Genomic DNA, 27,453 nt, shown 5'->3' with positions numbered 1-27,453 from the left:
GCCATCTTGGCCAGCCTGGTCTCCAACTCCTGGGCTCAAGCAATCTTCCCGCCTCCACCTCCCAAAGTGCTCCCAGGTGAATCACCATGCCTGGCCAATTTAAGTTTTATTTAGTCAGAATTATCAATCTTTCTTTTTAATGTTTGTATATCTTATAATGGTTTTATTAATTCATTTTTAATACTTCATTGGTTAATTCATGGGAAATATGTTTTGATTTATAACATGAGCAAAATACACTTTTTAAAATTAGAAAACAGCATGGCCAGGCACGGTGGCTCGTGGCTGTAATCCTAGCACTCTGGGAGGCCAAGGCAGGTAGATCACCTGAGGTCAGGCGTTCGAGACCAGCTTGGCCAACATGGTGAAACCCTGTCTCTACTAAAACTACAAAAAATTAACTGGGTGTGGTAGTGCACACCTGTAATCCCAGCTACTCGGGAGGCTGAGGCAGGGGAACGCTTGAACCTGGAAGCTCTCAGTGAACTGAGATCGTACCATTGTACTCTAGCCTCAGCAACAGGAGTGAAACTCTGTCTCAAGGGAAAAAAAAGAAAAAGAAAGAAAATAGCTAGGAAATAGTTCTAAAATATTGTTACACACAATTTTATCAGGCTTGTAAATAAATAAACACATGCTCTTGCTGAAGTTACCAGCGCCCAGCAAAGGAGCAAAGGATCATGCTCCCCAACATGCCAATCCTTTGACCCTTAGAACATGAGTCCCCAAACCCAGAACCAGTACTGGTCCACGGTCTGTTAGGAATAGGGCCACACAGCAGGAAGTGATGAGAATGAATGAAGCTTCATCTGTATTTACAGCTGCTCCCCATCACTCACATTACTACCTCAGCTCCACCTCCTGTTGGATCAGCAGTGGCATTAGATTCTCATAGGAGTGTGAACCCTCTTGTGAACTGCACATGTAAGAGATGTAGGTTGCACACTCCTTATGGGAATCTAATGCCTGATGACCTGAGGTGCAGCTGAGGCGGTGATGCTAGTGTTGGGGAATGGCTGCAAATACAGATAAACGTTAGCAGAGAGGGATGACTGCATAAATCCATTGCTTCCAGACTTATTAAAACCCTAACAGTGTGTGGCAAGTGACAATTAAGCTGCATTTGGTGGCTGGCTTTACAGTGGTAAGTGAGTTGTGTACTTCAACTGTAGAGCTGCATCTGGTAGCAGGATTTAAGTCAGAATCCAACACCTATTTTAGTCCATGTGTCCTGCCCATTATTTGATTTACCACTTTGTCTGTGCCTCTTTTCTGCACTACATACTTGTCTCAGTCACAGTTTTAGTAAGCCCATAAGTTAACCCTAGCCAAAATGAATAAAAACAACCATCACTGGAGAGCTTCTTGGAAAAGGGACAAAGACCCAATGATGAGACAGCAGAAGGCTCTAAAGCTGCCAATGAAAAGAAAGCTGCATTGAAAAGAAAATATCAAGAGTCCTGCTTAAATTATGGGTTCACTGCAATAGATAATTCACATTCTCCAAGCCCTCTTTTTATAATATGTGGTGATCGGCTATCGAATGAAGCCATGAAACCTTCAAAACTGCTTCATCACATGGAGACCAAGCACCTTGCATTAAAAGACAAGCCTTAGGAGTTTCTCAAAAGAAAAAAAAAACGTGAACATGAAAAACAAGCAATTGTTGAAGGCCACCACTTCATCAAATGTGTCTGCACCGAGAGCATCATTCTTAGTGGCTAACCACATTGCAAAAGCTAAGAAGCCCGTTACTATTGGTGAAGAACTGATCCTGTCTGCTGCTAAGGACACTTGTTGTGAACTTTTAGGAGAGGCTGCGGTTCAAAAGGTGGCATGTGCTCCTCTTTTGGCTAGCACCATAACTAGATAGACTGATGAAAGAGCAGAGGATACTGGGGCACAACTGTTAGAGAGGGTTAATGAGTCACCATGGTATACAATCCAGATTGAAAAGTCTACAGATGTTGACAACAAGGCAACAAATGCTTGTTTTTGTGCTATATATTTTTCAGGAGGATGGGCACGAGCACATGTTATGTGTGCTTTTGCTGCCAACCAACACCACAGCTGCAGAACTAGTCAAGTCTTTGAATGAGTAAATATCAGGAAAACTGGTCCTTTTGTGTTGGTATATGCATGGATGTAGAGAATGCCATGACTGGACAGCTTTCTGGTTTCACTACTTGGGTCAAAGAGGTCGCTTCTGAATGTGAGTCTATGCACTGTGTCATCCATAGAGAGACGCTGACTGGCCGAAAAATGTCACTAAACTTCATAACGTTTTGGAGGATGTGATTAAAACTATCAACCACATTAAAGTACATGCCCTTAACTCATCTGTTCACGCAGCTCTGCAAGGAGATGGATGCAGGGCACACACCTCTTCTCTTATACACAGAAGTGAGATGGCTTTCTAAAGGTAGATCACTGACCAGAGTTTTTGGGTTATGAGAGCCGCTCCAGAGATTTGTTTCTGAAAAAGTCACCACTGGCAGCACATTTCAGTGACACAGAATAGGTCACAAAACTTGCTTACTTGTGTGAAATATTCAACTTGCTCAACAAACTCGATCTGTCACTTCAGGGGAGAACAACAACTGTGTTCAAGTTGGCAGATAAAGGGGCTGCATTCAAAGTCAACTGGAATTATGGGGGCAACAAGTGAACATTAGGATTTTTGACATGTGCCAAAGTTACCAGAGGTTTTGAAAGAGGCTGAACCAGGGTCTCCTTTCTCCCAGCTGGTGCATAATCACCTATCTCAGCTTTCAAAAGAGTTCAAGGATTACTTCCCAACCACAAAAGACCTCTGACCTGGGAAGGAATGGATCCACCACCCATTTGTGAATAAACCAGGTGAATCGGCTTTCTCCATGCTAGAAGAGGATCAACTGCTTGAGATTGCAAATGACAGTGACCTTAAAAGTATGTTTGAGGCAACTTCAAATCTCCCTGTGTTCTGTATTAAAGTAAAGGCAGAATATCCTGAGATTGCCACAAAAGCTTGGAATAGCCTTCTTCCATTTTCAACAGCCCACCTTTGTAAAGCAGTGTTTTCTGCAGTGACAGCAACCAAAAAGAGATCAGGGAGTAGACTGGACACAAGCACACTTCAGGTGTCACTGTCTCTCATCACCCCCAGATGGGACCATCCAGTTGCAGGAAAACAACCTCAGGAACCGCACTGATTCCACATTATGGTGAGCTGTATAATTATTTCATTATATCTTACAACGTAATAATAATAGAAATAAAGTGTATAATAAATGTAATACACTTGAATAATCCCCAATCCACCCACCACCTTAACCTGTTCTATGGGAAAACTGTCTTCCATGAAACAGGTCCCTGGTGCCAAAAAGGTTGGGGCCTGCTGCCTTAGGATACACATTAAGGCTATTTCTAGGGCACATATATTTACAGGGCAAAACTTGTACAAGCTTTTTGTGATATGGGAAGAATATAAGCTTATACATTAAGTTGTTAAACTTAAGGTTTATTTTGTGGTTTGGTTAGTTTCCTATTACATTCTGACTCCAATATCATTGACTCTGAAATCATTTTATGTTGGACTTGTTTCTAAAATTTTAAAAAAATTGTATCTCTAATGTACTTCCCTATTCTCCAATACTGCTTTTTCTGATGGCCTTAAGTCTATTACAGGCAAACTTATGAGTCATGATGTAAGGTAAGTAAGGCCTGGGAAAGTGTACTCCTCACCCAGTTCTGTCTCCATTCTCCGAAGATAGAAGATAAATGAAAAAGCTAAAAATAATACCTCGATCTCATTCAGTTTGAATTCAACCATTCTATTTTGAGAATGTCTGTCCCAAACCCAACTCTTATATTTATATTTATATTCCTTTTAGAACATTGTAATGAAAATGGAATATAAGTATACAGTTTACATAGTATATTAGGAATAGATGGGTAGGAAACAGGAAAAAAGTTATGAAGTGTTGCTAAAAATCTTGCCAGTCATGTATATTTCATTGGCAAAGATTAAGCACAGCAATAACAAACTATAGTGCATAGGAATGGAATCTGATACATAACCAAAATCAATTCTATTATCTTAGATATATTTTACGTCTTATGTTAAAATAACCACTATTTAAAATATTAATCTAAAATGCTCCTATATCAAACTATCAATTATATATATGTATGTATATATGTATGTGTGTACACACACAAAGATACAGTACCTGCATGTTCCAGGTATTTGAGTTTGGACCAAATCATATAATATTACCTTTCTGGTTTTCCTATTTTCTTACTTATAACACAGTAAAATCACGTGGATAATTTCAAATGCCTTTGAATATTTAAAACTGCATGATCCTCATTCACAAAGACTAATGAAATGCAATAATAGTTCTTGTAGGGTATGTATATTATCAAGTTAAAAAATTATTTTTATAAACATCAGTCGGCTATGTAATGTAGAGAAACAGTACAGCATAATAGTTAAGGACATAAGTTCTGGACTAGGCTGTCTGGATAAGTCTTGTCTCAATTGAATTTTTTTTTTTTTTTTTGAGACAGAGAGTCCTACTCTGTTGCCCAGGAACTGCAACCTTGTACTCATGGGCTCAAGCAATCCTTCTGCTTCAGCCTCCAGACTAGAACTATAAGCATATGCCAATATACCTAAATAATTTTTTTTAATTATTTTTTGTAGAGATGAGGTCTCACTACTTTGCCCAGGCTGGTCTCAAACTCCTGGTCTCAAGCAACCCTCCTGCCTCAGCCCTCTCAAAGTGTTGGAAGTTCAAGCATGAACCACAATGCCCAGCCTCAACTGTATTCTTGCTGTGTAAACCATGTGTAAGTCACTTAGCTTCTTCAAGCCTCAGTTTTTCAGTTTGTAAAATAGGTATAACAATAGCAATTACCTCATGTTGGGTAGTTGTGGGAAATGAACTAATCTACAAAAGTACTTTGCACAGTGCCTGGCAAAGGAGTTTTCAGTAAAGCTATTATTAGAATCATAAAATAAAGAGACTAAAATAAATAATAAATGAAGGGGCAATATAGAACAATGCAAATATATTCTGCTTCTAAGCTTAACATTAATTTCTGTACTATGCTAGACCACATTAAAGTGACACTAAAGGAATTAAGAAGGATAAAGAAGAAAAGACAGATAACATTAGATTAGTAATGCTGACAAAATTTTGGGAGACAGCAGGCAAACGAATAATTCATAATTAATTTAGCAAAACAAAGTTAAAACTTAAAGTACCTGCACAGAAATTGCCAGTGTGAAGCAAGCTACCCTGCCTCTGAGTTTTCTTTTCTTCTTTTTTCTTTTATTACACTTTAAGTTCTGGGGTACATGTGCTGATCTTGCAGGATTGTTAAATAGGTATACACATGTCATGGTGGTTTGCTGCCTCCATCCCCCCATCACCTACATTAGATATTTCTCCTAATGTTATCCCTCCCCAACCTACCTACCCGCTGCTATTGCTTCCCTAGCCCCCCACCCCCAACAGACGCCAGTGTGTGATGTTCCCCTCCCTGTGTCCATGTGTTCTCATTATTCAACTCCCACTTATGAGTAAGAACATGCGGTGTTTGGTTTTCTGTTCTTGTGTCAGTTTGCTGAGAATGATGGTTTCCAGGTTCATCCATGTCCCTGCAAAGGACCTGAACTCATCCTTTTTTATGGCTGCATAGTGTTCCATGGTGTATATGTGCCACATTTTCTTCATCCAGTCTATCCTTGATGGGCATTTGGGTTGGTTCCAAGTCTTTGCTATCGTAAACAGTGCCGCAATGAACATAGGTGTGCATGTGTCTTTATAACAATTTATAATCCTTTGGGTACACACCCAGTAATAGGATTGCTGGGTTAAATGGTATTTCTATTTCTAGATTCTTGAGGAATTGCCACACTGTCTTCCACAATGGTTGAACTAATGTATACTCCCACCAACAGTGTAAAAACGTTCCTATTTCTCCACATCCTCTCCAGCATCTGTTGTCTCCAGATTTTTTAATGATCACCATTCTAACTGGCGTGAGATGGTATGTCAATGCGGTTTTGATTTGCATCATGTATTTCAAAGCCCAGGGTAAGAAACAGGGCAGCAAAATTGGAGGACTGGCTAAGTCTACAGGAAAAGCTGTTAGAATTCCAGAAACTGTCTCTAAATACTCAGGTGATTACTTATTCTTTTCCCCTAAATGAATTTAGAGACTTAATCTTTGAGTAAGGCGGAACCAAAGGATTTTGGACTCTATAGAGATATCTATCTGGTATAGCAGGAATAAGGTTGCAAATGTTAAATATGAGTATTAAGTGAGACTGCATAGATAGATAGATATTAATAGTTACCCTAGACTTCCTCTCCCACTCACTTCACAGAATTCTGACTGACTTATACCTACAAGTCAGGAATAAGAGATCCCACCTTAGGGAAACTGGCCCAAGAATAAAGAACTATAGAAAATTTTGGGGTCTCTCAATAAAAAAGCAATACCTAACCATCTACCACTTGACAAACTCTGAAACCTTACATAAAGCTTTGGATAGGTTTTTAGGGCCTCAGTCTTAAATATGGATAGACATCCAAGGGTCACCAAGCATGAAAAGAAAGCCTCTACAAAAACAAAACAATGAATTCCAAGAAACATTAATAATTCAGGTAACAGAAAAAACTATTTAAAAACCAATGTTAATATCCTTAAAGAGAAACAAGAAAGTATTGGCTGGGTACGGTGGCTCACACTTGTAACCTGAATAATTTGGGAGGTTGGGGCAGGTGGAACACTTGAGGTGAGGAGTTGGAGACCAGCCTGGCCAACATGGTGAAACCCCATCTCTACTAAAAATGCAAAAATTAGCTGGGCATGGTGGTGGGTGCCTACAATCCCAGCTACTGAGGAGGCTGAGGCATAAGAACTGCTTGAGGAAGGTTGCACCACTGCACTGTAGCCTGGGTGACAGAGTGAGACTCCATCTCAAAAAACCAATCAACCAAACAACCAACCAACCAACCAAACAAAACCAGGAAAGTGTTGCATCCATGAAAGAACAGAAAGCTATTTAAAGAGAAGACCTTTTAAAAAACAACAAAAAAATGGTTCCTGGAAATTAAAAAAGTACATGATACAAAATTCAATAATTGTTTGGAAGACAGAATTGAAAAACATTTCTCAAAAGGTGGGAATAAAAGACGAGAAGATGGGGCCAGGCATGGTGGCTCACACCGGTAATCCCAGCACTTTGGGAGGCCGAGGCGGGCAGATCACAAGGTCAGGAGTTCAAGACCAGCCTGACCAATATGGTGAAACCCCATCTCTACTAAAAATACAAAAAATTAGCCGGACATAGTGGCGCACGCCTGTAATCCCAGATACTCTGGAGGCTGAGGCAATAGAATTGCTGAACCTGGGAGGCGGAGTTTGCAGTGAGCCAAGATTGAACCATTGCACTCCAGCCTGGGCCTCACAGAGTGAGGTTCCATCTCAAAAAAAANAAAAAAAAAAAAAAAAAAAAAAAAAAAAAAAAAAAAAAAAAAAAAAAAAAAAAAAGTCAAAATTAAAGAAAATCAGAGAATCAATCCAGGAGATATAATTGAAAATTCTGGAAAGAACTGAAAACAAAGGGAAGAAAATGATCAAATAAGACCCCCTTGTCAAAAAACAAAAAACAAGATGTTGGCAAGGACACACAGAAAAGTGAATGCTTATACACTGTTGGTGGGAGTGTAAATTGGTTCAGCCACTGTAGAAAGCAGTTTGGAGATTTCTTAAAGAATTTAAACAGACTATCATTCAACCCAGTAGTCCCATTACTGGGTATACACCTATAAGAAAACAAATCATTTAACCAAAATGACACATGCATACGTATTATCATTGCGGCACTATTCAGAAGAGCAAAGACATGAAATAAACCTAGGTGGTCATCAACAGCAGATTGGATAAAGAAAATGTGGTACATATATACCATGGACTACTATGTAGCCATAAAAAAGAGTGAAATAATATACTTTGAAGCCTCTATTATAGCTGGAGGCTATAATCCTAAGCCAATTAACACATGAACAGAAAACCAAATACTCTATGTTCGCACTTGCAAGTAGGAGCTGAACATTGGGTACTCATGAACATAAAGATGGCAACAACAGACGCTGGTGACTAATAAAAGAGGTAGGGAGGGAAGGGTTGAAAAACTGCTGGGTACTATGCTCAGTACCTAGGTGATGAGATCACTTGTACCCCCAAACCTCAGCATCACACAACATACCCAGGTAACAAACCTGCACCATGTACCCATTGAATCTAAAATAAAGGCTGAAAAACAAAATAAGGAAAAAAAAAAAAGAATATCCCCAAGTGGGGATTATTCTGAAAGAATACTAAAGATAAAGAAAAGATTCCAAATGCTTTAAGAAAGAAAAAAACGGGTGATATACAACGGCTCTGGAATCAAAATGGCACAAAGGCAACAAAATTCTGAGCATCGATCAAATGTAGGTGAAGAATAAAGGCATTTTCAGACATGCAAGGTTTTAAAACACTTCTAAAAATGAAATGTGCATTTTCACAGAAAGTCGCTGCATTATGTGCTCCATCAAAAGAAAGAAACCAAGAAACGGAGTTAAGCCTAAATATCAGGAAAAAAAAAAAAAAAAGATGAAGGGAATTCCTGAGACTTGGGTAAAAGGAAAATCCAAGAAGGCAATCCTGCAGCAAGCCTAGAGAACAACCAGTCCAGACTGGAAGAGGAGTAGGGAGGGCTCTCAAATACACACATACATAATTTGTGAATACATAAGCAAATACAAGAGCTGCTAAAATATCTGATTATTTGACTCATACTAAAAGCAGTATTAAGAGTTTTCTTCAGAGAATTTTAAGGGATAATCAGGTCTAGGTATCTAGAAAACTAAATAAAGAAAAAAGCAAAATGATTATTAAATCTAAAGACAAAAAGGAAATATAATCATAGTTCACTACACAGTTCAGCTAGGAAACCATCTACACAGTCATAATAATTTGAACAGTCAATATGATTTAACCAAAATTTATGATGTAGTTACATGTGGGGACTTATTCAGGGAAAAGAAATGTGTATCTGTGTAAAACATTTTTATATTCTACAATAGAAGCTTATAGATAATATCTAAAACTGTACAAACAAGGGATAACAATAGAGGAATTCTCTTATAAGGAATGACAGATCAACCCTTCTGTTGAGAATTCACAAGAAAAGTATGCAAAATATTTTTAGTATACAAACGTATACAAAATATTTTTTTTTTAGTCTGTCTGACAGCATTAGAGAGCTACCAAGGCAGGGAAAATTTATGGGGCCAACATCTGGAACAAAGAAAATCCAGAGAAGCATAGGATTTTCACTTGTCATTTCTAAAAGAGGCAGCTGAGATGGTGAGGGAATAAGATGAGCTTTTGGCGTAATCAAGAAGCTAGAGGGATAAAAATGGGAACTATACCAAAGAGGTGGAGGCTAGGCAGTAAACCTCAGGCTGTGAGGATAAGAGACTTAATCTGAATCACTTCAATCCCTAAATAAATTACAGTGATGAGGGACTGTTAGTGCCCTTGGTTTAGCTACTAGCCAGGAGCAAATGTAAATCCTCCATAAACAAAGAAAACTGTCTAGAACACAAAATTATCTCTGTAACTTTTTCACATACAATGTCCAGACTCAATTATTTAAAGAGGAAGCAGAGAGACCCAACAACAATGTGACTAGAAACCAAGGGAAAAAATTGTAACAGGCTCAGAGGGGATTCAAATAATAGAATTATCATAAGCTGATTTTTAAAACAGTTATTTTCTTACTCTGTTTGGGTTGTTATAGGAAAATAGACTGGGTAATTTATAAACAACAGAAATTTACTGTTTACAGTTTAGGCTGAGAAGTGCAAGATCAAGATGCCAGCAGATTCAGCATTTGGTGAGGAGCTCTTCCTCATAGATGGCACCTTCTATGTGTCCTCACATGTGAGAAGGGGCAAACAAGCTCTCTCAGGCCTCTTTTGTAAGGACACTAATACCATTTGTGAGGGCAGAGCCCTTATGACCCAATCACCTCCCAGAGGTCCACCCTGGGGTTTAGGTTTCAACATATAAATCTTTGGGGTAACACAAACATTTGGACCATACATGTACCACACACACACACACACACACACACACACACACACACACACACGATAACATTGAGAATTTCTGTAAAGAAATGGAATAAAAAACATGAATTAAATGGAATTCTAGTACTAAATATCACATTTTCTAAAATGAAAAACTTAATTGATGGGTTTAATAGATTGGACTCAGGTGAAGGGAGAATTAATTATCTGGAAAATAGGCCAGAAAAAAACAAGACTGAAGCACAGAGAGACAAAAGGATGAGCAAAAGTGAAAAGAATATAAAGATATATAAGGCATGATGAAAAAAATTAATCCGTGTTATTAGAGTCCCAGAGGGAAAAAGAAAATAGAGAAAGAAAAACTGAGCAGATAAGGGATGAAAATTTTCTCAAATTGATGAAGATTTCAATCCACATATCAGGAAGACCACTACTCTAAGAAAGACAGATAGAAAGACCAGCACATCTAGGCACATGATAGGCAAACTGTTACATACTAAAACAAAGAGAGAATCTTAAAAACAGGAAAAAACTACCTCCAAAACAGCAACAACGAGATTTACAATTGACTTATCAGTGGAAATAATGGAAAGCTGAAGACAATGTTCTACAGTGAATTCATTCATCCATGAGATAAATATTCATTGAATATATGCTAGACACTGTTCTAGGTACTTGGCAAACATCAGTGAACAAAATAAAGAATGAATGTTACTTTTATTGTGTAAAATTATATAATAAACATTTTTATGAGAAGGAATTAATTGTATAAAGCATGTCTGACAGTATATTTTTTAAACGTCGTTCATTTTTTCCATTAGAATTATTATTTAAAAACTTAAGTTGAGGCCAAGAGCAATGGCTCACACCTGTAATACTAGCACGTTGGGAGGGCAAGATGGGAGGACTGCTTGAGCCCAGGAGTTTGAGACCCATCTGGGCAATGGTGAAACTCTGTCTCTATAAAAAATAAAAAAATTGGCCAGGCGTGGTGGCATGCACCTGTAGTCCCAGCTACTAGGGAGGATAAGATAGGAGGATTGCTTGAGCCTGGCTGGTTCAGGCTGCAGTGAGCATGATTGCACCACTGCACTCCAGCCTGGGTAACAGAGCAAGATGCTGTCTCAGGAAAAAATAAATAAATAAATAAATAAATTAAAATTTAAAGTTAAACTAATGACTAGTACTTTTTCAGTGATGGATAAGATTCTTTATAATCCAGTACAATCTATATATTAAGCAGCTGGGCAAAATCTAATAGCTTTTGGGTAATTAAAAATCATGGAATTTTAGAGCTAATCATTCTTGGTGACCCTAGAGGTCATCTTGTCCAGACTACTCATTACAGATGAAAAGACTAAGGCACAATATATTTAACTGACTTGCCCAAGGTCACACAAAAAAGTTAAAATATCGTTCCAGTGACTCCTGGTAAAATGTTCTTTGTTGTTGTTTGATTTGTAGAATTATATTTGGAAAGGGGAGGGTAATTTAATTTTTATCAATGGAACATGTCTATTTTTAAAAGTAAAATGATTTCATAACACTTAAAACCAAAAGTACCAGTTTCCTGCCCTTTCCCTGTGCATCTCTGAATTCCAGTCTCCAGAGAGAAACATGTTTAACGTCTAACACTAATACTATTATTCTATTGTTGTGTGATAGCTTATTTTTCAATGCCGACATCTTAAGTATGTGAGAGGACTCTATTTTAGTCATTCAAATAGTACATAATTTTCATTTAAATATTACAGGTAAAATAACAGATTACTGGTGATCCTATTGCCATATATAAGATAGGACTTTTAACTAATTTAATTGGTTTTCATGTGTGATTTTTGGAATGTCTTACTTCTTAACAGTTGAATAATGGTTTCAAGGGATTTGTGGTTCCAGAAATACATATCTTCAGAGAAGAGAAGGCTTGAATTTTACATTGCACATATTTTTTTTCTGAGCATTAAAAGTATAAAAGGTTAAACTAAAAAAATTCCAAAGTTTCTAATATTTTAATTAAAGGGAATAAAAGTATCTTACAATTAATAAAATTTTCATGTTATGAATAAGTTAACAAAAAGCCACATATAACAAATAATTTTCATTTTGGTAGAATTTTAAATATACTACCAACTTGCCTTTGGCTTTTGAAGTGATGCTTATTTTAGCCATCTCACTATGTGCTTTGTAATCTGGAAATGCTTGTGATGGAAATAACCAAAGAATTGAAGATGAGAAAACACCAAATAGTAAAGAAAATATTTTTATTCACCTGGACTCCACTGAATTTATAGGAAAATGTACAAATTTAAAATCTAGTAATTGAAAATGCTATGAATATAGAGATACTACTTTTCAGTGCAATTCTTTCCAATTTAAAATTACTTACATATATGTTATTTGCATAATGGATCATAAGATTGGTTACTTACATGAGACAGGAAGCTGGCTGTAGATTGGGAAGATGGTACATTAGAATGAGAACGAGTGACAGATGCTGGCTGGAGAAGGCGTGGTTTCATTGAAGAATTTGAGGTGTAACCAGGGCCCTGAAGTTCCTGGAAAACAATACAGAGGTGAGGAAAATAACTGCCAACCTACAACTGTAAAGAATTATGAAATCAAAATGTATTTTTTGATTTCACAGGCAAATCCATTACTGAGATTTTAAAATGTGTCTGTCACTTTAAAGTATACTTCTTAAAATAGACATATATTTCAGTGTAAAATGTACTATTTTATAAAAACATGTTTTGTCATATAGATTATATCACTTTTGTTAATCCCCAAACAAGCCAATATATCTGCACTTAGGGTTTTGTACTTGCTTGACTCTGGGGCATGGAAAACTCTTGCTTTGGGTATTCCCATGCAGGTACTAGTGAAACTTGTTTATATTTCACTCACTTATTTTAAGCTAAGGATAGTGGTGCTTCTATTTGTTACCATATAGGAAAAGAATAGGTATAGTATGCAACAATGTACAGATCTTATCATTGCTATTAATAGTATCAGGTTATGTTGAAATATACTTGAATGTGTATCTAAGGTTCACAAAAAAATATAAAAGCATATCAAACAAAGGCATAATTTTTGCTTAAACTACTATTCATGATGACCTTACTTTTATATCCAAAGTGTGTTGAAGTTTTAAGCGGACTGATTCTTGCTCCTGACGCTGTATTATATCTTGACATTCTGCAAACTGCAAAGATGCCTACAATCAAGCAATCATAAGTGGTTTATCTTCTTTTATGCACTTTTATTTTATTAACCTATAAATGCAGAGCTGCCATCTCTTCAAGGAATCTTCCTGCCCTTCTACCAAACTATATTACAATTATCTATTTATCTGTTTTATTCAGTGAACTATGTGTAACTGGAGGCCATGTTTTCATCCTTTGTGCCCCCAGCAAATACATAGTTTTCAGTATGTGAAGGGCACTCAAAACAATGAATGAACTAAGGATGGAGTGAGGAAACAGCTTTGCCAAAGTATAAAAATTTATATTAAAATAACCACAAATGTCCTGGTGCAGTGGCTCTTACCTATAATCCCAACATTTTGGGAAGCCAAGATGGGCGGCTCACGAGGTCAAAAGATCAAGACCATTTTGGCCAACATGGTGAAACCTCATCTCTACTAAAAATACAAAAATTAGCTGGGCATGATGGCATGTGCCTGTAGTCCCAGCTACTCGGGAGGCTGAGGCAGGAGAATCGCTTGAACCCAGAAGATGGAGGTTGCAGTGAGCCGAGACCACATCACTGCACTACAGCCTGGTGACAGAGCGAGACTCCATCTCAAAAAAACAAAAACAAAAACCCACAACTAAAATTCATAGAGTCAACATAGCATGTTTTAAGAAAAAAGGTAACAGAGGTGAGATCGCAAATTCTTTTATCTAACCATAGGCTCTGTTTTCTTAGCAATCAAGGATGGTTTTGGTAAAATTTTAGGTTTCTAGAGTTTCTAGGTGACAGGATAAGATATTTATTTCTCTACAATAAATGGCAGTGACAAACAGTATCACTAATCCTCATTCTTTAAGCTGTGTTTCCTCCCTGCACTTTCTGGACCCCACAAAGCGCTAGTCATTAACATTACTTTATCATTTTATTGGCATTAGTAAGAGATTGTATTCTACCAAATGTCCAAGTCACTTTTTGGTGCTAAGTCAGGTGTTCACGGAGGCATTTTTACTTATTCAGGCCTCTAAGGATATCAGGAACATCTTATATCTTGGATCTTACTGCTCCTGTGACTATGTTAGCCTGAAAAAGAAAACTTAGCAAAAAGTAAGCATTATGACTACATTTTAAAAGTCAGAAGAGCCTTCTCTATAGGATAGAGTTTTCCTTTGTGCTAGGTGATTGGGATACAATATGAATTGATAAACTCAGTTCCTATCTACATAGAGCTTTTGTTCAGAACAATTCTGTTTGGTTAATAACTAAATAACTATTTAGTCGATAATTACTTTATATGTTTAGTTAATAATCACCTTATCCAGAGCAACTTCCATATTAGTAACCTTTTCTTTCAAACGGCGTTCCTGAGATCTCAGAACTTCCAGCTCCCCAGCCATTTTGTTTTTTTCTGTAGCAACAGTATTCAATTCCTGGCTGAGTTTACTCTTCTCTTCTTTCAGAAAATGTTTCTCCTACAATTATATGGGAGAAAAATATCAGAAATAATCTGCTGATGTAGAAGCTGAAAGGTGATGGAAATATAAACTTTTTATTTAAAGGACCCTGAACTAGATAAGTTTAATTCATATGCTATTTAATTGTTTCTGAGTTGGGGTTGGGAGCTGCTAGGAGATTACTATATACTTCCTCTTATTTTAATCCCTGGTTTTATTACCTCTTTCTAAGCTTATAAATCTTTGATAAAATCTATGAAATATGAAATAACTATACTGTCATAAAAAGACAGTGTTTTAGTGAATTGGCATCAAATAACCATATACCAAATTTTACTAAAATTTATTTTAAACAACATAAGAGATTGTTAAAAGATGCATTACTTGAAAGTTTTATGGATTTCTATTTTGTTTCAGGGTTGAATATTCATTTCACAAATTCCTACTGCAGAACCTATGACAGAAAAATGTATAAGACATATAGTTCCTGCCCTCAAGTCACTTAACAGCCCAATGACGACAATGAGCTTACTCATACAATAGTCTCTGCTATTAAACAACATTTCATTAAAATTTGTTCATCCCTCCAGAAAAGCACTATGGAATATGTATACAAAAATAATAAATGTATAGTTGTCAATTAAAATACAGACATCAGTTTGTTGAATCTACATGTCTTTAAATGTCTTCATAGTGAAAAATGTTTACTGTAAATAAGGTAGAAGGTGTTGCTACTGTAATATGCAAATAAGTTTTCCTTTTCTGATTAGATTAGGCAGAAAAGGCTTCAGAAGGAAAGACGGATTAATTGTATAGGTTTTCCCCTTTTTGTTTGGAGGGAATATCATAGAGCTATAATGAATATTTTCCTTTAGGCAGGGCAGGTATCTTTGTTGAGAGCAGGCAGTAACCTTCTAAAGCCCTAAGTACCATCAGGGAGGATAAGCACTGCTTTGGGTTCCCAAAGGCAAGAAAAAAATGGTGAAAGAGAAAAAAACAAATTCAGGGTAACAGAAAAGGAAGAAAGAAAAAATGAGAAAGAATAAATATAAAGAAAGAAAGAAGAAACAAGTCTATGTGATAAGGGGTATGCACAAATGTGGGTTTATACTTGCTAATATTTAGCTGCACTCAGAAGTATTTTGGCAGCCTACAATGGATAGTAAACTAGCAATTACTTTGGTTGTACTTATTTTCTACTTGTCATTTGCTTTTTCACCTGTTACAATCAGTTCTGTTATAAATCTTCTTTTGAAATATACATTTGTTCCAAAGTGATGGATATATCAGGGAACATTTGAGCATTAGGCAAATTTCATAGTTGCTTATTCATGAATGAGTCTCATTCATGAGAAACACCAGGTCAATGCAGAAAACTCAACATAGCTAAACACAGCTGCATAGGAATACACAAGAAGCCTACATGCACACTCCTCACACTCACCTAGCGGCTACCTCATCTTTACCATGTATTATAAACCACATCCATCTACATCTGGTGTTACAGGAAACTCTCCTACCCCTCCACAGTAACATACAAGCTGCATATATACTTAAGAAAACTTCAGGCCATTTTCAGGACAAACCGCTATACTCATCGTTGTATTTATAAATTTCTTAAACAATTTAACATGTGTAAAACTGCTATTGTTTTTACTAGGTTTCTATTTTTTATGTGTCACTAATGAAATTTGTTAGTGTGATGCTCCTAATCTCATTGTTCTCATAAGCCTTGTGGTTTTAATTACACAATTTTGCATAGCACAGTGATTTTTAGGAACATTATGTCACATTATAATGGAACTCTCTGTATTTTGTTTATAATCATTCCTTGCCTCTACCAGGAATGTTCTTTTTCCTATTTCCCACGTTTAAAATAGTGGCTGTTTTTCAACATCCTCCTCAAATGCTTTTCCAGGAACTTTTCCCTTGTTCACTCAGAAATAAACTTTCCTTTTCCCCTTGCTCTTTGCATCTCTGCTTCATCTTATTCTGCCTTACGGTCTACCCAAGGGTGAACATGTTGGTTTCCTCACTCAAGACAGCGACCCACCTTATTTGCATTTGTCATTGCCTCTTCCAAAAACTGTATCTTGCTCTGAAGGGCATCTATCTGACCTCTTTTGGCTGTGATTTGCTTTTGCATCCCCATTGCCACTTTCATAGCTGGGAAAGAAAAAGAGCAAACTATGCCTTAGGTTCTCAAGTTTGACAGACTATGGTAATTTGATGGTTAAATTTTATGAGAAGGTGACAAGATTGATCCTCCAAGGTACCTGGGCAGTTTCAAGGGAAAGATCATGGACAAAGGTCTTCGGTTTTCATAATACTGGAATATAATAATGTTTAGCTACTACTAGAGATTTCTGAGCTGGAAAACATATATATAATCATGTTTTGTAGGGCTATTGGGATTAATTTCATTGACCGTGATACATTGCCACCTTTCTAGTAATAACAGTAACACTGACTAAACTCATACTTACACATGTAGGGAAATATATAATATATATGTGTGTGTATGTGTATAGATATGGAGGCTGTCACATAAAGAATAATATATATTATATTATTACTAAAATGATTTTTCTACAAACTCATATTTAAAATACTGCACAAGACATCTAGCATATCTTTTTAAAGGGTCCAGTGATATCACAGACTCTTCAATTTTTATTCTCATAATTTTTGTCATGCGTTTGGAACTCACTACCATCTGAGTAATCAAATTGCCAGCATAAGCATGTCTGACTCTTTTCTCTTATAGTCAGCTGAGGAAAAAGGTTTGAAAATGCCACAGCTTTGAGTCTAGTCTGACTATAACTTGGAGGCTAAAAAGAAAAAAAAAATGTACCATTTATTATAAACAAGCTATCAGAATGAAAGGTGTGACTTCTCCTTAGCAAGATATAGTTCTATCTAAACTGTCAAAAACAGGGTTAAACTGACACTATACTGATTTTATTAATAGACTAAAAGGCTGACATCATTTTCTCACCACTTTGAAGAATTATGGTCTGATTAAGTGGATCATTGTTGGCCTTGAAAGGTAATTTTCTCAAAAATTTTTTTCATTTTAAGCTGATTTAATAAATAAAATCAAGAATTTGAATTAAAATACAAGGGTTCTCTAGGTAACTTAATAAATGTAATGTCCCTGGCATGGCTGTGAAGATGCCTGACAGTGAGGCAGGGTTGCTGTCTGGGGAGCAGAGGCAGCAGACCCTCAAAAGGCCTCTCAAGTGACTTCTCTAAACTCAACAAATTTCTCAGTGTTAACCAGCAAAGGGCCAAACCACACAAAATATGAAACACAACCAGAATTTGTGGTCATCCTTGCACAGAGACTATGGTAATCTTCTTTACATTGTTCTAATTTTAGTATATGTGCTGTCAAAGCAAGCACAATAACAAATCTTGACATTAAAAAATATTGAAAAATGGAAAAATGTATACTTTAATTAGATAAATATTAATTCTTATGGTCAGCTAATATGTATGGTCTTGTGAACAATTATATGAATAACATGAACTGGAAGATAACCTTTTTATCTCTCTGCATTAGTATGGGCAGCAAAGTAAAAACAGAGTAAGTCTAGGTGGTGAGAAGGGTCCCCTCGCCTAACAATTCAATTTCCAGGATTCCTTCCCATTTTTATCACAGTGAAGGAATCAAGAACTGCCAACTAGCCACAGACCTACAGTTTATATAATGTACATGTTGAAAAATAAGGGGTTGAATGGAAATTAGTGTTAACCGATATTTATATCCTTAAAAATAATTACTTGACATTAATAGATATTGAGATCTGTTAGAAATTACCGAAATAGCCACAGGAAAGGAAAGATTCAGATAGTTTAGGAATTAAATTAAGCCCATGGCAATTTACCTAAAAAGAATTAACAACTGCTACATAACATCCATCATTAATACCTACTATTATATATTTCTCACATCATCTAGCACTGTGAAAAGGTGGTAGGTAATGTACTTGGGTTTGTGTTTTAACAAATTTAGACCATTAAATTAAAAACAGAGAAATAATTTAAAATTTAATAGAGCATACCATGACCATCAGATCCTTCCATTGACTTTAATGTATTTCTTGTTTGTTCTAGTTCAGACTGTGCAGATTTTAATTGCACTTTCAGCTTATTTGTAGTCATTTCCATCTCTTCACTTTTGTTTCGGAAATTCTTTTTTAAGACTTCATACTCCTCTATACAAATGTGATAATCAATGATAGATGATTACTTTTTTCTATCCCACTGTTATGAAGTATATTTTATTTGTAATGAATGATCACAGAATTTTAGAACTGGAAGAGAACTCATTAAATTACATCTTCACTTGTTACAGAAATGAGATGTATATACATAATTCCAGGGATATGACATTTTCTTTTTAATCTGCTTGGGTGGATCCTTTTCCTCCTTTACCTACTTATTACTCATTGTTTTCTCCCAAACATTGTAATTAGTTTGCTGTTATTTCATCTTAAACCTTCTTGGATGACCATGCCCACTACAGCAGCTTTAACTACCATCTGCCGGTTGATGAATCTCCACGACACTGTAAGTAACCTGAGGCTGCCGTGTATCTTATCTGACTTATCTCCAGTAGATGCATGTACACCTATGCTTATTGCAGCATTGTTCACAATAGCAAAGACTTGGAATCAACCCAAATGCTCATCAAGGATAGACTGGATAAAGAAAATGTGGCAGATATATACCATGGAATACTATGCAGCCATAAAAAAAGATGAGTTCATGTCCTCTGCAGGGACATGGATGAAAGTGGAAACCATCATTCTCAGCAAACTGACACAAGAACAGAAAACTAAACACCTCACGTTCTCACTCATAAGTGGGTGTTGAACAATGAGAACACTTGGACACAGGGAGGGGAACATCATCACACACTGGGGGGTGGGGAGCTAAGGGAAGAATAGCAGGGGGTGGGGGGGTTGGGGATGGATAACATTAAGAGAAATACCTAATGTAGATGATGGGGTGATGGATGCAACAAACCACTACCATGGCACGTGTATATCTATGTAACAAACCTGCACAATCTGCACATGTACCCGAGAACTTAAAAGTATAATAAATAAAAAAAATACCTGGCACAAACTAATCATTCCATGTACTAGAATACACACACATGCGCGCACACACACACACACACGTGCATGCGTGCACTAATTTTATGTATCTATTTATAGAATTAGATTTATATATAAAAGGAGCAAAGCTCCAGTTCCATTTAGCCAGACATCTTCATGTAGATGTCCTCATGCCACCTGAAACCAACTGCCTCACAGTGACTACATCTCAATTTCTAGCCCTCAAGCTGTCTTTCCTTCTGGTTCCCTCTCTAAGTTGCTGTCATTGCTTTTCCAATAGCACAAACTAAAATCCTGAAATCTGTATTTAATCCCTCCAATCACTAAGTCCTATTGATTTAACCTCCAAAAATATTAATTCTTTCCTTCCATTCTGACTGCCACTGCCTTAGTTCATGTCCTCATTTTATTTATCTGGGACTACTGCAAAATCCTCCTTAACTGCTTGGTCTGCCTTTATTTTCTCTAATTTACTGCTAACACAGTCCATCTAAAATCTGATGACAAAAATCTACTACTTAATATCCTTTGCAGGCTCCACATTGCCCGGCTCTAACTAGTCTTATTTCATAGCCTTATTTCATAGCCCTCATTCATTTGTACTTTTGCTCCAACTAATACATTTGAGGTCACATTTTGATATTTCTTGCCTTCACACATTTGCCCATAATGTTCTCTCTGCCTGGCATGTCCCTTGCACCTCTTTTTCATCTGCCAAATTTCTTTTCCTCTTCCAAATGTAGTGCAGACATCACTTCCTATAGGAGGTAAATTCTCTGTCCTCTGTGCTATCTTTGTACTCAATACACTTTCACTGTGCCTCACCCACTGGTTATTCACCCATTTCCATCTAGGCTTATCTTCCCACTGACTGTGAGCTTCATGTGGGCTTTCCAGGTTCTATCACAGTGTCTTGCATAGTAAACGCTCAGTAACTTCTGGCTTTATGAAGTACATGATATTTCATACCATACTAGTAAGGTTTGGCTTTTTATTCTGACCCAAATCTCATGTCCTATTATAATTCCCAGTGTTGGAGGAGGGGCCTCAGGGGAGGTGACTGGATCAGGAGGAAGGATGTCCCCTTTGCTGTTCTTGTGATAGTGTGAATTCTCATGAGATCTTGTTGTTTGAAAGTGTGTAGCACCTCCCTCTTCTCTCTCTCTCTCGCTCCCTTCTTCCTATTACTGCCATGTGAAGATGTGCTTGCTTTCCCTTCACCTTCTACCATTATTGTAAGTATCCTGAAGCCTCCCAGCCATGCTTCCTGTACAGCCTGCAGAACTGTGAGTCAATTAAACCTTTTTTCTTCACAAATTACTCAGTCTCAGGTAGTTCTTTATAGCAATGCAAAAATGAATACAGAAAATTGGTCCCAGAGAAGTAGAGTATTGCTCTACAGATAACTGAAAATGTAAAAGCAGCTTTGGAACTGGGTAACAGATAGAGATTGCAACAGTTTGGAGGGATCAGAAGACAGGAAGATGTGGGAAAGTTTGAAACATCTTAGAAACTTGTTAAATTGTTATGACCAAAATGCTGATAGTGATATGAACAATGAAGTTCAGGCTGAGGAAGTCTCAGATGGAGATGAGGAACTTATTGGGAACTGAAGTAAAGATCACTTTTGCTATGCTTTTGCAAAGAGACTGGTGGCATTGTGCCCCTGCTCTAAGAATCACTGGAACTTTGAACTTGAGAGAGATGATTTAGGGTATCTGGCAGAAGAAATTTCTAAGCAGCAAAGTGTTCAAGATGAGGCGTGGCTGCTCCTAAAAGCTTATGCTCATTTGCATTAAAAAAAAACAAGGACCTGAAGCTAGAACTTATATTTCAAAGTGAAGTAGAGCATAAAAGTTTGAAAATTTTGCAGTCCGACCGTGCAGTTGAAAAGAAAAATCCATTTTCTGGGGAGAAATTCAAGGCTACAGAAATTTGCATAAGTAAAGAGGATCCAAATGTTCATAGTCAAGACAATGGGGTAAATGCCTGTAGGTCATTTCAGAGACCTTCTCAGAAGCCACTCCCATCACAGGCCCAGAGGTCTAGAAGGGAAGAATGGTTTTGTGGGCTAGATCCAGAGCCCTGCTGCTCTGTGCAGCTTTGAGACATGGTGCCCTGCATCCCAGCTGCTCTAGCTCCAACTGTGGCTAACAAGGGCCAAGGTACAGCTCAAGCTGTTGCTTCAGAAAGTGTAAGTCTCAAGTCTTGGCAGCTTCCATGTGGTGTTCTGCCTGCAGATGCACAGAGGGCAAGAGTTGAGGCTTGGGAGCCTCTACCTAGATTTCACAGGATATATGGAAATGCCTGGATGTCCAGGCAGAAGTCTGCTGCAGGAGTGGAGCCCTCATGGAGAACCTCTGCAGAGGGGAAATGTGGGGTTGGAGTCCCCACACAGAGTCCCCACTGGAGCACTGCCCTATGGAGCTATGAGAAGAAGGCCCCTGACCTCCAGACCCCAGAATGGTAGATCCATTGACAGCTTGCACTGTGTGCTTAGAAAAGTCACAGGCATTCAGTGCCAGCTGTGAAAGTAGCAGTGGGGGCTGTACCCTGTACAGTCACAGAGGCAGAGTTGCCCAAGACCTTGGAAGCCCACCCCTTACATCAGTGTGTCCTGAATGTGAGACATGGATTCAAAGGAGATTATTTCAACACTTCGAAATGTAATGACTGCCCTGCTGGGTTTTGGACTTGCATGGACCCTGTAGTCCCCTTGTTTTGGTCAATTTATCTCTTTTGGAATAGAAGCATCTACCAGCAACTAACTTGTTTTGATATTACAGGCTCATAGGTAGAAGGGACTTGCTTTGTCTCAGATGAGACTTTGGACTTGGACTTTTGAGTTAATGCTGGAATGAGTTAAGACTTTGGGGGACTATTGGGAAGGTATGATTGTGTTTTGAAACATAAGAAGAACATGAGATTTGGGACGGTCAAGGGGCAGAATGATACAGTTTGGCTCTGTGTCCCAACCCAAATCTCATGTCCATGTGTAATTCTCAGTGTTGGAGGAAGGGCCTTGTGGAAGGTGACTGGGTCATGGGGACAGATTTCCTCCTTACTGTTCTTGTGAAAGTGAGCGAGTTCTCATGAGATCTGGCTGTTTGAAAGTGTGCAGCACCTTCCCCTTTGCGTGCTCTCTTTCTCGCTCTCTCTCTCCTGCTGCCATGTGAAGATGTAATTGCTTCCCCTTCACCTTCTACCATGATTGTAAGTTTCCTGAGACCTCCCAGACAAACTTTCTGTACAGCTTGCAGAACTGTGAGTCAGTTAAACCTTTTTCCTTTACAAATTATCCAGTCTCAGGTAGTTCTTTACAGCAATGCAAGAAGGGACTAATACACATAACAATCAGAAACTGGAGTGTTTCACTGTTTAATATAAGGCTGTGGATTTTTCCTTTCAATAAATTCACAAGTCTATTTTCACATCACATCATTATTCAACCTCTAATTAAGCTATTTGGCTCAAAGGACTCAAGGTTTCCACTTCAATAAAAACAAAACTGTCTGTGCAAACAATGCGATTTATGCTGAATACCTGTTTTCCTTTTGGAAGCCTGGAACCTGGATACCTCACCCTTCTCTTGAAAACTCAGTGCAGATTTTCCAGTACACTGAGAGCTGACTAAAGTTCAGGTCAGTAAGTGTAAGATGTGGGAGCTCTTCATGAGAACTATGAGATTTCATGCTATGAATAACTCCATGGGGGCAGCATAGCTATCCATGTTTGCCATGTGAGTGAAATACTCTTCTTTTGTGATTGTGCTAGAGTCTACATTGGGCTTCACTGATAAGACTCTTATTTTTTAGTAGGATTTAAGCTGAAGCAACATACCTGAAAGATTGTTTAATTCATTCCTACTCGTTTTCACCTCATTTAATAATTGATCTCTCTCTTGTTTGATGTCCTTCACTGCACGGAGCCGCTCAGAGCCTGCATTCACCAGCTTCACCTTTTCCAGCTCCAAATCACTCACTCTGGCCTCAAGCTCCCGGATCTTTGCATCTTTTTTATCTTTTAAAATCTAAATATATGGATAAATAACAAAGGATAGATACAGACATAAAAAATAGGCACATGTATAGTTACAATTGATATCTGCTAACACAGTCCTAAAATCTGACAACAGTCTCTTACTTAATATCATTTTCTGGCTCCTATCTGTGTTCCATCTGTATTTATTATCTTTTCAATGCTTCTCAGTACACTAAATTTGTATTTTATTATAAAGCACCAATAGAAAGTAGGAAAAATATTTTACTTTCTTTTAACCTTAGGTGTCAATTCCTAGTATTGCTTGCACCAACATTTCATTATTCCTCTTCTATCTCCATTCATTCAAAAAATACATATTGAGAACCTTCTTTGTGGCAGGCACTATTTTACATGCAAGGGATATAGAAGCAGGGCTATGACTAGGGTAATGCGAGTGAGGCAGCTAGGTGAGGGCCTCCCACCTGGGCACCTCACTTACCTTACCCTAGTCCTGGCCCTGGGTAGCAATAAACAAAACATGTCTTTGTCTTCATGTCCTCCTCTAGTAAGAAGAGAAGAAAACAAATATTTAATATTTCAGGTAAGAGGAATGGCAATAATAATAAAAGCAGGTGAGGGGTACAGAATGAATGCGAGGGAGGGGTTGCTACTTCAAGTAACCTGGTATGCAGAACGAGTTCACATAGCAGGTTTGGGTGCCCTCCTTAGAAAGACCTGCTTACAAGTTTTGCCCTTGGCTGTCATCTAGGAACTTGGATTCTGGGAGGGTTCCCACCAACCTAACTAATAAGAGTGGCTCACTGTGCCTAAACTGTGCAAACACTGTGGTTTATGCTGAACCCCTGCTTTCCTTCTGCGGGGCCTGGAATCTGGATACTTGCCAGGCAGAGGGGCCAATGGGACTAATATCCAATAGAAAACCTAGGTACTGAGCTTTAATGAGCTTCCCTAGCTGGCAACACTTGACAGGTGTTGTCACAGTTTCTGCTGGGGGTAGGGGTGGGGTGGGAAGCAAGCATGTCCCGCATGACTCTACTAGGAGAGGGCTCTTGGAAGCTCATGCCTGGCTTTCTCTGGATTTTGACCCATGTGCCTTTACCTTTTGCTGATTTTGCTTTGTATCCTTTCACTGTAATAAATCCTGGCCTCGTGTATGACTATATGCTGAGTCTAGCAAGTCCTCCCAGAATCATCAAGCCTGGGGTCGGTCTTGGGGACCCTGCCACAGTTGGCAAAAAAAGGCCTCTCTGATGAGGCAACATCGGAGCAGATGCTCCCTATGCTCAAGGAGCATAAGGACAAGCCACATGGACAGCCTGGGAAGAGCTCTGGGTACAGGTAACATGTCTGGGGAACAGCAGGGACATCAGTAGGGCTGGAGTAGAGCGAGCTTGGGGTAAGTAGGAGATGAAGTCAGAGGGGGGCCAGGGGAAAGGTCAGGATACTAAGAGGCAATGTAAGAACTTGAGCATTCATTCTCAGTGAGTCAAGAAGTCCTTAGACAGTTTTGAGTATGGGAGTGATGTAGTGTAATGATTTTAAAATACAACTCTGGGTTGGGCACGGTGGGTCACGCCTATAGTCCCAGCACTTTGGGAGGCCAAGGCGGGCAGATCACAAAGTCAGGAGATTTGAGACAATCCTGGCCAACATGGTGAAACCCCGTCTTTACTAAAAGTACAAAAATTTGCTGGGTGTGGTGGCGTGTCGCTGTAGTCCCAACTACTTGGGAGGCTGAGGCAGGAGAATCGCTTGAACCCTGGAGGCAAAGGTTGCAGTGAGCCAAGATCATGCCACTGCACTCCAGCCTGATGACAGGGCGAGACTCTGTCTCAAAAAAAGCAAGAAAGCAAGAAAGCAAGAAAGCAAGAAAGCAAGAAAGCAAGAAAGCAAGAAAGCAAGAAAGAAAGAAAGAAAGACCATACAACTCTGGCTCTAGTATGAAGGAAAACAGTGGTTGGCATGGGGGTAGGAGGAGAAGCATGGACACCAGTGAGAAGGCAACTAGAAGAGCAAACGAGAGAAGCGGGAGCTTAGACTGGGGTGGTTTGCAGTGGTGAAAGTATCTGGTCCTTTGAATAGAGTACGGAATGTGAATATGGCGACTCTAATTTGGCATTTCCGACTAACTGTCAGAAACCTCTAGTGTGGCATGCTTCTGCAAACTCTGACCCAAACATTCCTATTCCTTCTTCACAGAGAGCTTTCCTCTGCCGTCCTTTCTGACTCTTCTCTATTAGAGGAACTACCATGTTGCCAGTCTGTTTGAATTCACAAAGTCGCCATGTCTTTCCCTTTCCCTCACCCCTCACATCCAGCTGTTCACCAAATCCTGCCCAACCTCCAGGTCTGGACTGCCATCACTTCTCATATGGATTGCCACAGTACCTCCTAACTGGTCTCTATCTGTGTTTGTAAGGCTTTCTAGGAGGGATCCCTCTTTTCCTAGGGTGTATGTCTGTGCTGTATAACACAATACCTGCACATGACTCTGGAGCACCTGGAATGTGGCCAATCTAAGCTATGTGCTGTAAGTGTAAAACATACACCAAATTTGAAAGACATTGTATAAAAATAAAATAGAAAATATCTTGGTGATCTAGGGTTTATATTGATTGTAATACAAAAACACCATGTTTTGAATATGAGCTAAATAAAATGTTATTAAAATTTCACATCTCATGTGTCTACTAGAAAACTGAAAATTATATATGTCATTTACATCATATTTCTAGTGGATAGAACTGACATAGATCCTTCCAAATAAGTGCCATTTGAAAAAATATTGACTTTCTTTGGTCATCATATTATCTCCCCAAATTATCTCCCTACTGGCCTTAGTACACTGGCTAATGCAATTTGACTGCTATAGCAGCAGTTTAAATGTAGAGACCAATGTTACATCTGAAATATAACCACGTGACAAGCTTTTGGCTGTTCAAAAAGGATTGGTGGGGAGCTACAGGCTTGTCTCACTGCCCACCTGTGATAGGTTTGGGTGTTAAAGATCCTAATCTGGGCTCTCTGATCCCTGCCTAGCCACTCTGACAACTGTCACACTAAATCCAGCTGGCCTCATGCAGTAAGGAATGGGGAGGACTTTCCCTGGGACAACCTGAGGCATCACAACATACATAGGACGAGTGCTGCTCCCATTCCACCTCTTGAGGCCAGCAGATAGAATTCAGTCCTTCCTTAGTATTATTATGTATTCGTTTTTAAAAAGTTCTAGCTCTGAGGGCTCACAGTGATTGAAATAAGTCACTCTGCTTCTCTGCTATCAGTACGTGCAGTATCCACTCTGAAGAGGTGACAGAAGCCAGGAGAGAAGTCATACCTTCTAGGGCTATGATTCCTGCTCTGTTTTCCTTACTGGATCATAGAGGGAAGTGGATGTGGCATTAAGACTTGAGTTTTGGCTGGGCGCGGTGGCTCACGCCTGTAATCCCAGCACTTTGGGAGGCCGAGGTGGGTGGATCACGAGGTCAAGAGATCGAGACCATCCTGGTCAACATGGTGAAACCCCGTCTCTACTAAAAA

The 27,453-nt window shown here is 38.5% G+C and overlaps 1 protein-coding gene and 1 non-coding gene across 14 annotated transcripts in view; both read right to left on the bottom strand.

Moving 5' to 3' along the window:
• The window catches only part of CCDC158 (coiled-coil domain containing 158), a 119,505-nt gene that overhangs the window by 36,462 nt on the left and 55,590 nt on the right, over positions 1-27,453 (bottom strand). For 11 of the 13 annotated variants that reach the window (XR_001820674.2, XR_005197749.1, XR_001820673.2 and 8 more), the window contains 6 exons: positions 23,752-23,941; positions 18,850-19,002; positions 16,836-16,948; positions 14,642-14,800; positions 13,261-13,353; positions 12,569-12,694 (listed from right to left, as the gene is read on the bottom strand). Coding sequence is in view for 10 of the 13 variants with exons in the window: in XM_017514775.2 (XP_017370264.1) it covers positions 12,569-12,694; positions 13,261-13,353; positions 14,642-14,800; positions 16,836-16,948; positions 18,850-19,002; positions 23,752-23,941 (834 nt within the window). In the remaining 3 variants the exon portion in view is untranslated. The remainder of the gene's footprint in view (positions 1-12,568; positions 12,695-13,260; positions 13,354-14,641; positions 14,801-16,835; positions 16,949-18,849; positions 19,003-23,751; positions 23,942-27,453) is intronic. The other 2 variants (XM_017514766.2, XM_017514770.2) reach the window with 2 other exon arrangements.
• LOC119468943 lies at positions 18,083-18,188 on the bottom strand. The gene has a single exon (XR_005197754.1). It is a non-coding gene; the product is annotated as a U6 spliceosomal RNA (small nuclear RNA).

This window comes from Cebus imitator, unplaced genomic scaffold (assembly GCF_001604975.1).
Source record: "Cebus imitator isolate Cc_AM_T3 unplaced genomic scaffold, Cebus_imitator-1.0 Scaffold537, whole genome shotgun sequence".
NCBI classification, from domain to species: domain Eukaryota; kingdom Metazoa; phylum Chordata; class Mammalia; order Primates; family Cebidae; genus Cebus; species Cebus imitator.
Note: the sequence above shows the minus strand (reverse complement) of the source record. Positions and strands in the feature narration are given on the sequence as shown.